This window comes from Leuresthes tenuis, unplaced genomic scaffold (genome assembly GCF_036924035.1).
Source record: "Leuresthes tenuis unplaced genomic scaffold, fLeuTen1.0.hap1 SCAF_21, whole genome shotgun sequence".
Taxonomy (NCBI): domain Eukaryota; kingdom Metazoa; phylum Chordata; class Actinopteri; order Atheriniformes; family Atherinopsidae; genus Leuresthes; species Leuresthes tenuis.
Window position 1 is genome coordinate 21755372 of NW_027325375.1, and position 13124 is coordinate 21768495.

Consider the following 13124-nt stretch of genomic DNA (forward strand, 5'->3'; position numbering starts at 1 on the left):
CTCTATGCATCTGTCAGACTTTCCTGATAGGATGCAAACGGTTCGTTCGATTATTTGAGTTATTTTAACATTTTTTTGCTCACAAATTAAATTCCGAAGGAGCAACCGGAAACAATTAGAGACGTGGCTTAGATCATTAGTTTTTTCTTTCGGGAACCGACCGCGAAGGGTGACGTTTTTACTATTGTAGTTAAACCTGAGAATGATGAACCTGTGTGCTCAGTAGAGTCTTCCTCTGCGCGTCCATTAATCTCTACATCGCAGCAATAAAGCTTCGACTGCTCCCCCGCCAGTGTCCCTCAGGTGGGTTGTTTACCCATGTTTCAACTGGAAACGAGGTGCTGAATATGTATCAGGGGTATGTAGGCCATGTTATTCGTGTAACATTAGCTAAGTATCAAGTACTGTGTGCTCCCCCGTCCATGCAGCTGGCTCTGCACGTGGGTTCGGACGTACATAAGCAGTCTACCTCGCTTACAGGAAGGGGTGACAGCACACGTACAGTTCTCGCTCATGCTGTTACGAGACGATACTGCTGTTAGAAAATAGCCTATATCATTTGGAGGACATGGCCTTGGAGATGTCAGTGGTTGACGTGACAACACCGGTCAGAGGGCAGGAGGCTGTTTTATTGCGATAACAGCCATTTCTGTTAGACTAAGAGGGAATATGAGGTGCACTGATTGAACATACCTGACGGAAACGAATGAATCCATCAGCTCCGAGTGAATAAAACGACACATAAGTCATATTTTTCAAATGTGAAAACACGAGACTCGAGCATGTGACGAGTTTCTAAATAGCAGCTGTTGATAGTATGTAAAACTGTGTGCGTGTACTTTGATGTGTGAGCTTCTGTAGGGGTGTGGGAAATTCTCCACAGGCACGAGGCGTGGATGCTCCACGGGGAATATCAGCGGTTGCTTAATTGAACCTTTCTATTTATGATAACACAGCATCATCTCAGTGGATACAGGAGACAAGTGCGGTCCTCGCAGGGGAAACTACAAAACAAGAAAGGGCTCATTACACAGCGCGGGCATTAAGAAATATCCAGCTTCTTTGTGCCCGTTGTATTATTCAGTGATGTAAAAACTAAGAGGGGGGGGGGGGTGGGCATTCAGGGCATTACACTAAGATTACAGAGAATACCCTGAGCCATTGGAGGCGGCAAGGAAGATTAAAAGGAAAAAAAGAAAAAACTTTAACGCAGATTTGCAGATTACCAGTTCTCACATCTGTGTCCAACAAAGATTTAGAAAGAAAAAAAATCTGATGTAGGTCACTGAACACCTGCATGGTTTAAAAGCTAATGATCTACAGACCTGTGTCATATCTCTGGTGCCGTTGACAGAACAGATGAGGGTGAGATCTGAGAGGCTATTCAAGGAGGCCAGAACACAGACAGGATGAGTTTGACATGATCAGGAAAGGATGTGTCTGACAGACTGGAGGAGAGAGGGGAAACGCTGCTCTCATAACGCGCAGTCAGCACTTCCTGATACTTTACTGGCCTGTCCAGCTGTGTGGTATTGTTATAGAGTTGGAAGAAGATGCTGGCCGTTGCTCAAATGTTACCCAGGAGGAAGCAGTTGATAAATGGGGTTGCTCGCATGTTTAGGTACCAATCGGTTTAGTAACAACGGAGGGAGTTCATGTGGGCTTCTTTTGGGTGGTGGCTGTATTCGGTATTTATTAGAAGTCGCTTCATCTGTTCGTTCACGCTTTCCTTTCACCACATACCTTTTTGTTTTAGCTGTACAGGTGACTTCACGTACAAATAAGTTGTCCGCTCCGTGCTTTCTGGTGTAATATTGTGTCATTTGGGACGCTGTTTTTCTCTCCTCTCATTTCAAATTACAGAGGAGGCCAAAGATATTCTAATCAGGAGACAGAATGTCACACCGCGCGCGATTGTGATAACTTTAAAGTAAATGGTGTTGGGGTTGTTGTTTAGTTTTTTTTTGCTTTTGTTCTGACTTCACAAGCAATTTGTTGCCCTTGCTGTCTTGCCAGCATTATAACGTAGCTCAACACCAGAGCCCAGTCTTTTTGAGTGGGGGTTTAATGGGCTTTCCTGGACAGCTGTTTCCACAGCTGACCTCTTAACCTTTTTTTTATCTCTACGTCAAACTCACTTAGGCACCTAATCTGCTCTTATACTAACCGAATAAAGGAGGAGAGGAACTGGGAGGAATCTCCATTTGCTCTGTCACACCAAAGATGAAATTCACACAAAAAGTATTCACCTGGAATAATTTATTGACTGTACTTTAACACGGCATATTGTGATGCTTTAGTGTGGCGGCATACTTGGCCCAGTTAGTTTTGGTATTGTGTTACACAGTACATGGGGTGCATTTGAAATTTAAACTCTGAGATTTTTTACTGGCATGCCTCACTTGAAAAGCTTTTGTCACAAACGGTAAATATAGCACATCCATGAATTCTATATATGGAGTCAGTTATATTTGCACCTTTTCCGGATGAAGGAAACGTTACCTTTACAGTCACTTTTCATCAAAAGACGACAAACTTTAGTCGCAGTGTGGGAATTGAAAGGCTTTCCACATTCCACATTCTTCTTTGCTGTGTTTTGAATGTCACATTTCAGCAAACAGCCAAACTTCTCATCATTTTTCAGGATTTTTTGGTTCCTTTAGGGCTCGTTGTGGGACACTCATCTGAAGTATTTATTGTTATCTTCGACATCGCTGGGCTGGTGAACTTTATCTCACCTCAAGCAGCTTCAAATGTGATTTTACAACACTTAATCCTTCCAGAGAAAGTGTCCTTTTGTAATTGGTGCCACCACCTCTGAGAGATCAGGGCGAGCTGCAGAGCAGCGCCCGGAGCTGATCTGGATTCAGATTTTTTGAACTGAAAGGATTTATTCATGCTTAGCACCAGCGTGCTTAGTGGCATCAGGAAGTATTCCATCCATGCTCTCATATGAAACTGATGAGCTCTTGAGCAAGAAAACTGGCTGTTAAACAGATATTGCCAACTTAATGCCTCTCAGTATGCCAGAAAAGCCAGATAAAGTGCGATCATGAGGCACACATGATCATTGTAAGCATTACTGCCCTCTTACATTCATGCAGTGTTAACGACTGCCAGTTGCAGCTAAGCACAAGCTTCCATGTTGTTATGATCTCCAGAAAGACCGTGGGCTAATCAGCTTACCCTGTCTGCTTTAGCAGGTGACCCTAGACAGTGCTGGGTCCAGATGACAGTTGGTGGAGGTCAGGTTATCCCCGTTTTAACAGTATTCTTTGAATCAGAGGCTTAACAGCGCCTCCACCGTGAAAGAGTTGCTGACTGCGTCCACTGTGGGGTGGGTTTTGTGACTTTTAATCATGTGAGTGGGTGGAGAAGTTGCCTCAATGCTTGTTTTGTGTGTCAGTTGTAATAACCGGTGGGCCTGTTCAGGAATGCATCTGCGATGCTGATAATAACCTCTCACCTTGTAACCGCGGCTGGGAGAGTGAAGGCTGCGTTACACTTTAACATAACCGAGGTAACCTTGATGTTGTAATTTATATACACTGGAGCTCCGAGCCGTGCCGTGACTTTGCGCGGCCTGTACGCTGCAAGTCAAATGTCCTCGATGTGAGAGCGGCTTCTTGCTGACGTGAACGTCCAGTAGAAAATAGATCGGGTAAGAATAGATTTTCAGTGAAGCCAGAGCATCGTTTTAGACCTGACTTGGTGTGAGTGTTGATGGGCATTTTTCTTAGTTAACAGTGATGTGGAAGCAATTTTCGTGGATTTGTTTTTGGACCATAGGCTGTCAGGATGATTCAGCAGTGCCCCCTCCCAAGGCCCTGTCCCTCAGATCTTTCTGGGGTGCTTTTGCGCCATTACTCCCACATGGGCAACAGCATCAGGCCCAGAGACAGAGAGGGAGAGATAGAGGCTCGGCAGGCAGTTGAACTACTGGCATGGTGAGCTTGCCCTGAAAAGGGCACATGCCTCCCTGCACAATTATCCACTGTGCATAGAAACAGCACCCCCACCCTCCACTCACACTCCCACTCACACACACACACACACAATGGTTTAACCAACATAACTAAAACTGGAAGAAGGACGGGAGCAGAAAGAGGACAAACTCATCTGCATGTTCAGATCGTTACACTGACACAGGATTGGCATTTACTTTCCCCTTAAATGTGTTTGTAAGATTTAACATGACTGTACGCATTACAGACACCCCCCCAAGGAAGGTGTAAAAACAAGCCCAACATCAGTGCATGTCAACCGGTATTGTAGATTTAGTATGAGATCATCTCTGCATCATGAAAATTCATGCTCCAGAGAGTCTGATATCGCCCACTTCCTCTTGTTTTGCAGGCTACTTCAGCGTGTTAGCAGTGGTCCTGAAAACGGATAATGAGTTCCCGTGGACAGATGAGTTTGACAGTAAGAGCTCGTGAATATAAATATAGAGAGAGAAAAAGATGCCAGAACACTCATCAGCTTTGAATTCATTCCCTGTTTGTTTTTTCTGTCCTGCAGAAATCGAATTATCGTGTTTGATTGAGTCCATTTCCACGTCAAACCCCAGGATTGAATGGAAGAAGATCACAAACGAGGGGCCGAGTTACGTGTACTTTGACAAGAAGATCTCAGGTAGTTCATAAACTCGGCGGACAAAAGCAAGTTTCAGCCTCTGGTGGGTTTCTGCTGGTTATTTATTACCCCGTGATGTTTTTTCTCTTTTTCTTCTGACAGGTGACCTGGAAAATCGAGCTGTGATCAGAGAACCGGCCACATTATTGATAACAAACGCTACCAGATCAGACACAGCCAAGTATCGCTGTGAGGTGACCGCTGCTGGTGACCAGAAGTCATTTGATGAGATTGTGATTGACCTTGTTGTAAGAGGTACCCTGACTTGCTTTTATCACCGATTTAGCTGTGTTTTGGTGTGAAAACATGATGAGAAACTCCAAAAAAAAAAAAAAAGAAGCCATTATCACATCCTCAAAAGAGAGACCTCGGTTAGTGAATCACACTTTGGATGCTGTAAAATGAAACCACGTTGTAGGTCGCAGCGAGCCTTTGGCATACATACTGTACAAGGATGCGTTATGACCAGAACTGCCCAGCTGCAAAGGCGTGCTCTGGGCTATAAGAGGAAACCTCTGAAACTGCATCTGCTCTGAATTGCAGCGCTAAAGAAAGCAAGTGCCGCGTGTTTTGGTGGCGTTTTCTGGCATGGCCCAAAAATCGCGCTCCCGTCCGATCCTGTCTGTGGTGTCAGTCCAGTGACACTGTGTGTGTTTCTTTTTTTTTAAGCTTCTAAGCCCAGCAGCGTCATGCGGAATCGTGTCAGTCTGTTTCTCACTGAGATGCTTTTAGAAACCTAAACGCTCGCTGCACTGACTCCCATCATCTGTTCTGTGCCACCGCAGTAAAGCCGGTGGTGCCAAAATGCAGCGTTCCAAAGTCGGTGCCTTTCGGGAAGTCAGCTGAGCTGAGCTGCGTGGAAGAGGAGGGCTTCCCCAAGTCTCAGTACCAGTGGTTCAAGAACAAGGAGGAGATTCCCAACGACCCAAAGAGCAGCCTGAAATTCTTCAACTCCTCGTACACGCTCAGCGGAGCAACAGGAACTCTGGTCAGTATGCATGCACATGTGTTTGGACAAGGACACGCATGAGTGACAAGGGCGGGGCCGTGAGGACGGTGGCCTAACGCCCAGGGGTGAGGGTGGATATTTTGGGGAGACAGTTGATGGTGCGAGAGGGCTTGAGCCACGAGGGGAATCTGCTGTCCTCGTCTGCACATTCCTCAATTCAGGCTTACTTTCCAGCACAGCTCTCCTGTCAACCTTCAGATGTGACACAGCACAGTAAACCATGTTCGTATCTGTGAGCGAGGGATGCGTGTTGAGCCGTTTTTTTTTGCTCCACTTTATACGTTTAAGACCTCTCACACACACTTAGCACTCCTCTTTGCTATTCTTATGGGAAAGTAAGGCAGCCGACTGAGAGAGAGTCTGGAAGTGATTTTTACATTGCACCAGAGAATATTATCTGGGACAGAAAAGCTTCAGCATACACTTTTTTTTTTTAAAGCCAAGGCTCTGAATTAAAACATTGCTTTACGTTGCATTATTTAGACAGTGGTACCATATAAAGAACTGTTCAAAAGTCTCGTGCCACCCCTGATTTGTTTATATTTTGCTTACAAGCAGCCAGATTTTCTTGTACTCTTTGAAAGTGATCTTTTCCTTTGGTCGTCGGCTGTATTTTTGCCCATTTTTAATCCAGTCCCTGTTCCTGAGCTTTTTCAGAGGAATGTATTTTAAGTTTAAGTTAAGTTTAAGATTCTTAACGCTGACCTTTGAGTCATTGACCTAAAGGGATGAACCAAATGACACAAGAAGTGGACTGAAAATCAGTGGCAACAGGTCTTATGGAGGGAAGAATCCTCCCCAGAGCCCAGATCTCAACATTATTGAAGCAGTGTGGGATCATGTTGACAGAGAACAGAACAAAAGGCAGCCGACATCCAAAGAAGAGCTTTGAGAGAACTATTCATGAAGACTACATGAAGAAATGACAGAAAGCTGGTCTAAGAGGGTTCAGATGTGTTGGAGAATGAAGCTGCTCGTAGTGAATAAGTTTCAATAATGTGCAAGCAATCATTGAAAAATGTGCAAACACAAATTGACAATTTATCAAGAAATGAGTGGTGGCTTTGTATTTTATACGGTGTGAAATGCGTAGTTGACACAGTTTTTACTGTGATGAATTTCACCAGCTCTAACAGAGAAGAGAGCATTCTTTCAAAGCCAAAGCCATGAATAGTTTTTAATTAGCGAGTTAACTTCATACAGAGACAGCAAACATTACCAAACACCACAGGATTTTTTTTCTGCTTCTTCACTTGCTCACAGTTTTTCACAGTGTGAAGGTTTCCACGCTTGTGGTTCTGGGCCGTCTCAGTGTCTTTTAACCCCAAACTGCAACCAGGACTCTCAGCTCCTCCTGTGTCTCGAGTTTGTTCTTTATGACGCCGGGCTTTGTGCTTTGGATCATTGTACTGCTGCAGAATGAACGTGGAAACAATCAGAAACCCCCCCAATGTCTTGTTTACTGAATGATAATCTGTGGTGTTGACAAGTTGTAGATGAAATAGAACCAAGAAATGAAGAAAAGAAGGAAAAATGGGGTGCAAAAAAGGGAAGAAACCTAGCAGCAATGATTAAAGTCATGATTTTAATGTTCGTGTTTGAACGTTTTGTCATTTTTTAATAGAAAACAAGCAAATAGCTATGAAGTCTGTTCAGTTTTCATATTGAATTTGACAATATTCTTAAAATCGGCCCAAAAGAACATGTGATTTGCTAAACAATTCAATTGCGGCTTGAATGTCGCAGCTTCTCTGCTCACAGAAGCTTTCAGTGCAGTTCACTTTTATCTTGGAAAAAGAAAAATGAACCTAATGTTGCACGGCCTCAGTTTCACCTCTGCTGTTTGTTTGGTCCTGGGCAGAAATTCATTGCGGTCCGAAAAGAAGACGCGGGCGAGTATTTCTGCCGAGCGAAGAACGATGCAGGAAACGCCGAGTGTCCACCTCAGAAGATGGAAGTGTGTAAGTGTGCCGCAGCCGCACCGTTGGAAGAAATCTCACAGCTGATGAAGAGCTGCCGGATAGATGCTTTAGATCGTTAAAGAAATCTCTCATTTGAACTCCACAGATGATATCGACATCGTGGGGATCGTACTGGGAGTGCTGGTGGTGGTTGTGGTGCTCTTATGTATAACGGTGGGGATCTGCTGCGCATACAAGCAAGGCTACTTCTCCACCCAAAAACAGACGGGGAACAAGTAAGACATGAACACAGCCGCCTCGTCACATGATCAGCAGATTCACCTCTGATTCGCAACATTTCTACCAGCCCCTCACTACGCTGTGCTCTGGTTTGTGTCTGTTAGCTACAAGGTTCCCGCTAAAGGAGACGGAGTGGACTACGTCAGGACGGAGGATGAGGTTTGTACATCTGATCTGCAGGCATGTTTTAGGACAATAGAGTTCAGTCAAACCTCGACTTACACACCTCAGGACAGTACAAACAGTCAGCAGGTTTCCATGCACAGCTCAGTTTGGAGGGGAGTCGGACTCCTCTTAGATAGGTGCTGATATGCTCCGTTTCAGCTTGTGTGGCTGTTTCTAGTCGACCTGTCACCTCCCCGACCAAAATAACTGACCAACAGTTAAGCTGCTGGCAAATTGGTACCTTGTTGATCGGTGATTTGAACAGCCTCACAAGTTCTGCGCGTTTATATGTGACGTCACAAATGAGTTATTACCGTCGACATCTTCTTCTGCCGACTGCCTTCTGTTACGTCCGGGTTTAAAGGCCCGAAAACAAACCGTAGAGCACAGCTTTCAACCTCCGTGTGCTCTGATATAACGTTAAGCCAGACTGTGACTACAACATAAACCTTTCAAATGTGAGGCGAAGGACTGAACACAAGATCGACTTTAAATCAGTCGGCTGTAAAGATGGAGAATAAGTAGGAATAAGTAGGAAAATATTTGTTCTGCTTATGTGAAGAATTTGTTATTCTAGAAAATGACTTAAACTGGCAAATCGATACATATAAAATATTATCAGACTTAATGAAACATGAGAAAAGCAAAGCTATGTTCGGGGAGAATAGGTGGGTTGATATTATTGGCCGTGACTGTTATCAAATTAGCTGTGAAGCAGACCTGCAGTCAGATTTGTTGTCAATAACTGCTCCCGTTCGGCTGTCTGCTGCCTGCAGGGGGACTTCCGGCACAAGTCGTCGTTTGTCATCTGAACGAAGAGAGGACGACGAGGGCCGTCGTGCCGAGCGGAAGGGCGTGACGTGGGGGTCTGCCCTCCATGCTGTCGGACCACGGAGCCGCCACAGTTCACGCTCTGAGCCTCGCAGCACGACTGAAATACAACTACTCACATTTGCCAAAGGTGACAGGAGCTCGCAGGACAACAATATGTAAAAATAGTACATGCTTAGGGGGGGGGACTGGGAATAATTGAACTTACCGCCCTCAGCTGAGTTCATTTGCTAAATTATGGTTCTTACTTTACAGTTATTGCATGGTTTTAAACACTAACTGAGGTGGAGGAAAGGAAGCATCTCTTTGTTCTGCCAGGTAGAAAAAAAGAGGAGGTTCCCTCCTCTGCAGGCGACTTTCTACTGTAAACATTTAGCTTCAAAGCTTTTTGTCATTTGTATAACATTTCTTTTCTACTGTTGAGATTTGTCAGACTATTTTTGATGGAATATATTTTAAAATGCCTATAGATAAAGGTTTACTTTTTTAAATATTTGTAAAATACTAACATGTTTTGTTTTGGGTGTTTTTTTTTTCCTCGTTTTTTTTTTTTTTTTTTATTTGGTTGCGGATATATAAAAAAAAGTAACACTTTAACCACTTTGCATCGAGCTCTACCACCCGTGCGGAGGAAGAAAGACAAAAAAAGGCTTGTAGTTGCATATCAGAATGTGCGTCTTACATATTGAACATCTCCGCCGCGGTTACCCAGTTTCTGTCGTGAGAGACTTCCATGTTAATGTCTGTAGATAGTCTTAGTGAGAGGCTTTGAAGAGTGCCAGTCAAATGCTGTGAAACACTGTACACGATCAGTGCTGCGTTTTCTTGGTTTTCTTGATTTTAAGTGTCCTTCTATGCTTAATCTTGTATATATTGCAGTTACTGTCAGGATAGAGTTTTTGCTGTCATGCATACAGTCAGTGTCCAGTATTACACTATAACATTAAGAGTGATAATAATACAGGGTTTGTAAGTTAACCCTCCAGACCCAAAAGATGGAAAAAGCTAGATGTACTAATGAAAAACCTTTATTTTGCGACGAAATAGATAAATCAAGGATTAGTTCTATTGAGTCACCTCTGTTTAAACTACAGATGCTAAAGGAACCAAACTCTACAGCTAGCTTTTAGTTCTGACTAAATGAAAAGAAAAATCATGGAGGTTTGGTTGCACCAACAAAGAATCCTTTAACGGTTTTCATCAGAGTTCAGCATATCAAGGTTTAAAATGGTGAAGTCCAGATCCAAATCAGCACGGCCGCCAGTCAGACCTTACTGTTAAGTCCTCCTACTGAAATGGTCCTGAGTCATTTGATGTGACTCATCAGGACGCCCTGTGATGCACCACCCAGACAAGCAGCAGAAGGGAACATATGACTCAATATGAGTGTTTCATTCATTCTTACTTCTTCAGGTTTTATTGTTTATGAAGCCAGAAAGTGTTGATGAGAGGATGGAGGAAGCTGGGTGGAGCAAATAAGTGTTCCTTCCTGGCTGGGTTCAGATGATGACGCAAAGCCTTTCACGGGGAGCATTCTGGGCCTTTTGGACGGCTCCATGACCGCGACTCGTCTTTTTTTATGAGCACGTTATCCATGCAAAATGGAGACGTATTGAACTGAGATCTGGGTTTAGACGGTCTGACTTTACAAGAGAAAAGCCTCAAGTAAAGAGAAAGCTTGAAAGTGATGATTTAATCTGGATTTTAAAAAACTTATTTATTCCTTTTGGTGCAAACCAGCCTGACAGTTTCATTAAAACATATTTTCCGAAGCGACCCTGCATCGTTGCCACGGTGACGTGAAGTGGACGGGTCTGGAGGGTTAGCAGCTGTACTAATTGTAAATAAGTATTTGTGTTTTTGTTTTTTTCTTCTTTTTCTCTCGAAAGATTCTGAAAGTTTGTGACAAATGAAAGAAGAAAAAAAAAAGAAGGAAATTTGAGGCGATATGAAGCTCTTTCCATTTGTGAGGCTGATGGAAAGTTAACATTTCACCAGATGGACTAAAAGCTTCTCGGGGTCTGTTTTTTAAAGCAGGATCCAGAGCAAATATCTCTCAGGTTCAAAGCTCTGCTATTTCTGGCTTCGACTGATCGTATTTTAAAGCTACAATCAGATAAAAACAAAAAAAACTCCCCCGAAGACGTCCGAAGAATCTGTTGTAATCAGCAGCGAGGTGAAATGTTACCTGAACGTCAGTCGTGGTAGAGACGATCTGCCCAGCATTTGAGATCCAACACAGTACACTGATGAGTAAATCTCTCCCTCCTCGTTTGTAAAAAGTTCATTCCTCTTAAGTGCCTTCTGCCTTCAGAGTAGAGCATTTTGTCTACAGCCGTGCTCCGTCACGCCTACCTTCCCTCCACACCTTCAGAGGCTTTTTAGTTTTTTCTCAGTTCTTTCACCACCAGCGTGGCGTTTGAGAGGAATGACGTTACTGCAGATTTCTGCTTTCCCTCTTTTACATATCTGATGGTTTTTGTAAATAGCTTTTAGTTGTTTTTATTTCATAGATTTGAAGGTGTAGACTATGTTGAAGTAGAAATTTAAGATATTAGTACCTACATATATATATGTATAAATATATATATATATATAGTGGGACATATTTTTGGTAAAGACACGTAGCACTATCAGGACAAACAAAAACAAATAACCATGACTTAGAAACATGATATTTAAAACCCAGAGCGGAGACATTTCTATGATTCCTTTGTTCCGGATAACGCGGCCAAACAAAGAGCCGACTCAGCGGATCTGAACCTGAGCTCCTGCAAACAGGAAGTGATGTCGATCAGCTGCGGGCACAGTTTCATTTCCCCTGCAGAGATGGTCGATCTTTACATCTGTAGAGGATGGTTCCCAGCGTGAGGCGCTGACCGGTCCATCATGACTCCCAGAACCAAACGTGCATACAGGAGAATGTCAATGTGGGGCCTGCTGGGGTTGCTTTTGTTCATTTTAGAGCCACTATTTGTGATTAATAAAACTCATATTACCAGATATGTTTGTGCTTGCTGTCTTTTTCTTTTCCTCTTTTCCTCTTCTGCGCTGCCTGCTGGTCTTTTCATGATTCCTCTGATTCCAACCCCAAGGACTCCAGCTGTTCACAGAAATCCTCCTGAGCACAAACGTCCATCAAATATCCCACTGACGGCATCTTTGTTGATCTAAAGCCATAATCTATTAGTGGGAGTTAAGCCATTTCCACTCTCCACGCTGCAAAACAGCTTTCTTGTTCCTTTCTGGTGACGGTGCCAACTGGCAGCACGTTCCTGGATAAAGAGCACTATAATCAATGAGCTCAGAGAGGTTCATATATTGTAGAACGCAGCAGAGCCACTGGACACTTAATTTACAGGAAAATCAATTTCAGCAGGGATCACTCAACGTGTGATTAAAAAGAATCCTATCTTTCAAGGATTTCAAGGAAGCAGGGAGACTCCAGCTCAGAATATTACTAAATGACACTCTCATCCATCCAAAGGGTTTTTTTCATTTGCTGGACAGATCGATGACTTGTTAAAACTGCAAAGTCATCACATCTGTGTCCACTTATTGTCACAGAATAGAGTTACAGTTTCAGTCGTCTTACCGAGGCACGTTTGTGTGATTTTACCAACGACAGACTGAAAACAGGCTAGTTTCCTGAGGCTGAACAGCAAGAAGAAAGTAAGAGGCGTCGAAATGAGACCACGCGGAGCAGCAGGGTGTCTGGATGTGAAACGTTCCAAAACTGAGAAAACTGAACGCACGTTGAGCAGTTTGGGAAGCGGATTTCATTGTGAATGTTAAACTAACTGTAAAGAAACTCAACAAACTCAATTCTAAATGTTGAAATTGAATGCAACATATTAAACAACATATTGGAACTTTAAAGGGATCCTGAATGTTTATTTCTGGCACCAGATGTTTAAGCCGGGCGATAAAATCTTTGGTAGTTGAATTCCTCACAAAACTGCACTTTTGTTGATCTGAGAAGATGTGACTGATGAAATCAGTAGAACCAGGTGTGATCAGACACATTTCTGGAGTTCAAAAGTCTGCAGGCGGACACACAAGACTTAGATGAGCCGATGAACTTTAACAACAGGTTGTGTTGTGTTCAGGTACACTGGATGTTTTGTAACTACGACTAACTACGTTAGTCAGGAATTGTGGAAGAACGCTGAAAAAGTTCATGAAAATAAGTTTCTTGGTGTGACAATAGATAAGAAAATAAGCTGGAAATCTCTCAGAAAACGCACACGTAACAAAGTTTAAAGAAGCAAAGCAGAACAACA

At 43.3% G+C, this 13124-nt stretch overlaps 1 protein-coding gene across 1 annotated transcript in view; it reads left to right on the forward strand.

Moving 5' to 3' along the window:
• LOC140279174 (junctional adhesion molecule 3B-like) overlaps nucleotides 1-9386 on the forward strand; it is a 28970-nt gene extending 19584 nt beyond the window's left edge. The window contains exons 2-9 of the mRNA XM_072374242.1: nucleotides 4357-4425; nucleotides 4522-4635; nucleotides 4738-4890; nucleotides 5421-5623; nucleotides 7506-7605; nucleotides 7712-7841; nucleotides 7950-8004; nucleotides 8787-9386. Of these exons, the coding sequence (XP_072230343.1) occupies nucleotides 4357-4425; nucleotides 4522-4635; nucleotides 4738-4890; nucleotides 5421-5623; nucleotides 7506-7605; nucleotides 7712-7841; nucleotides 7950-8004; nucleotides 8787-8822 (860 nt within the window). The 3' untranslated portion in view covers nucleotides 8823-9386. The remainder of the gene's footprint in view (nucleotides 1-4356; nucleotides 4426-4521; nucleotides 4636-4737; nucleotides 4891-5420; nucleotides 5624-7505; nucleotides 7606-7711; nucleotides 7842-7949; nucleotides 8005-8786) is intronic.
• Nucleotides 9387-13124: the final 3738 nt, after the last annotated feature.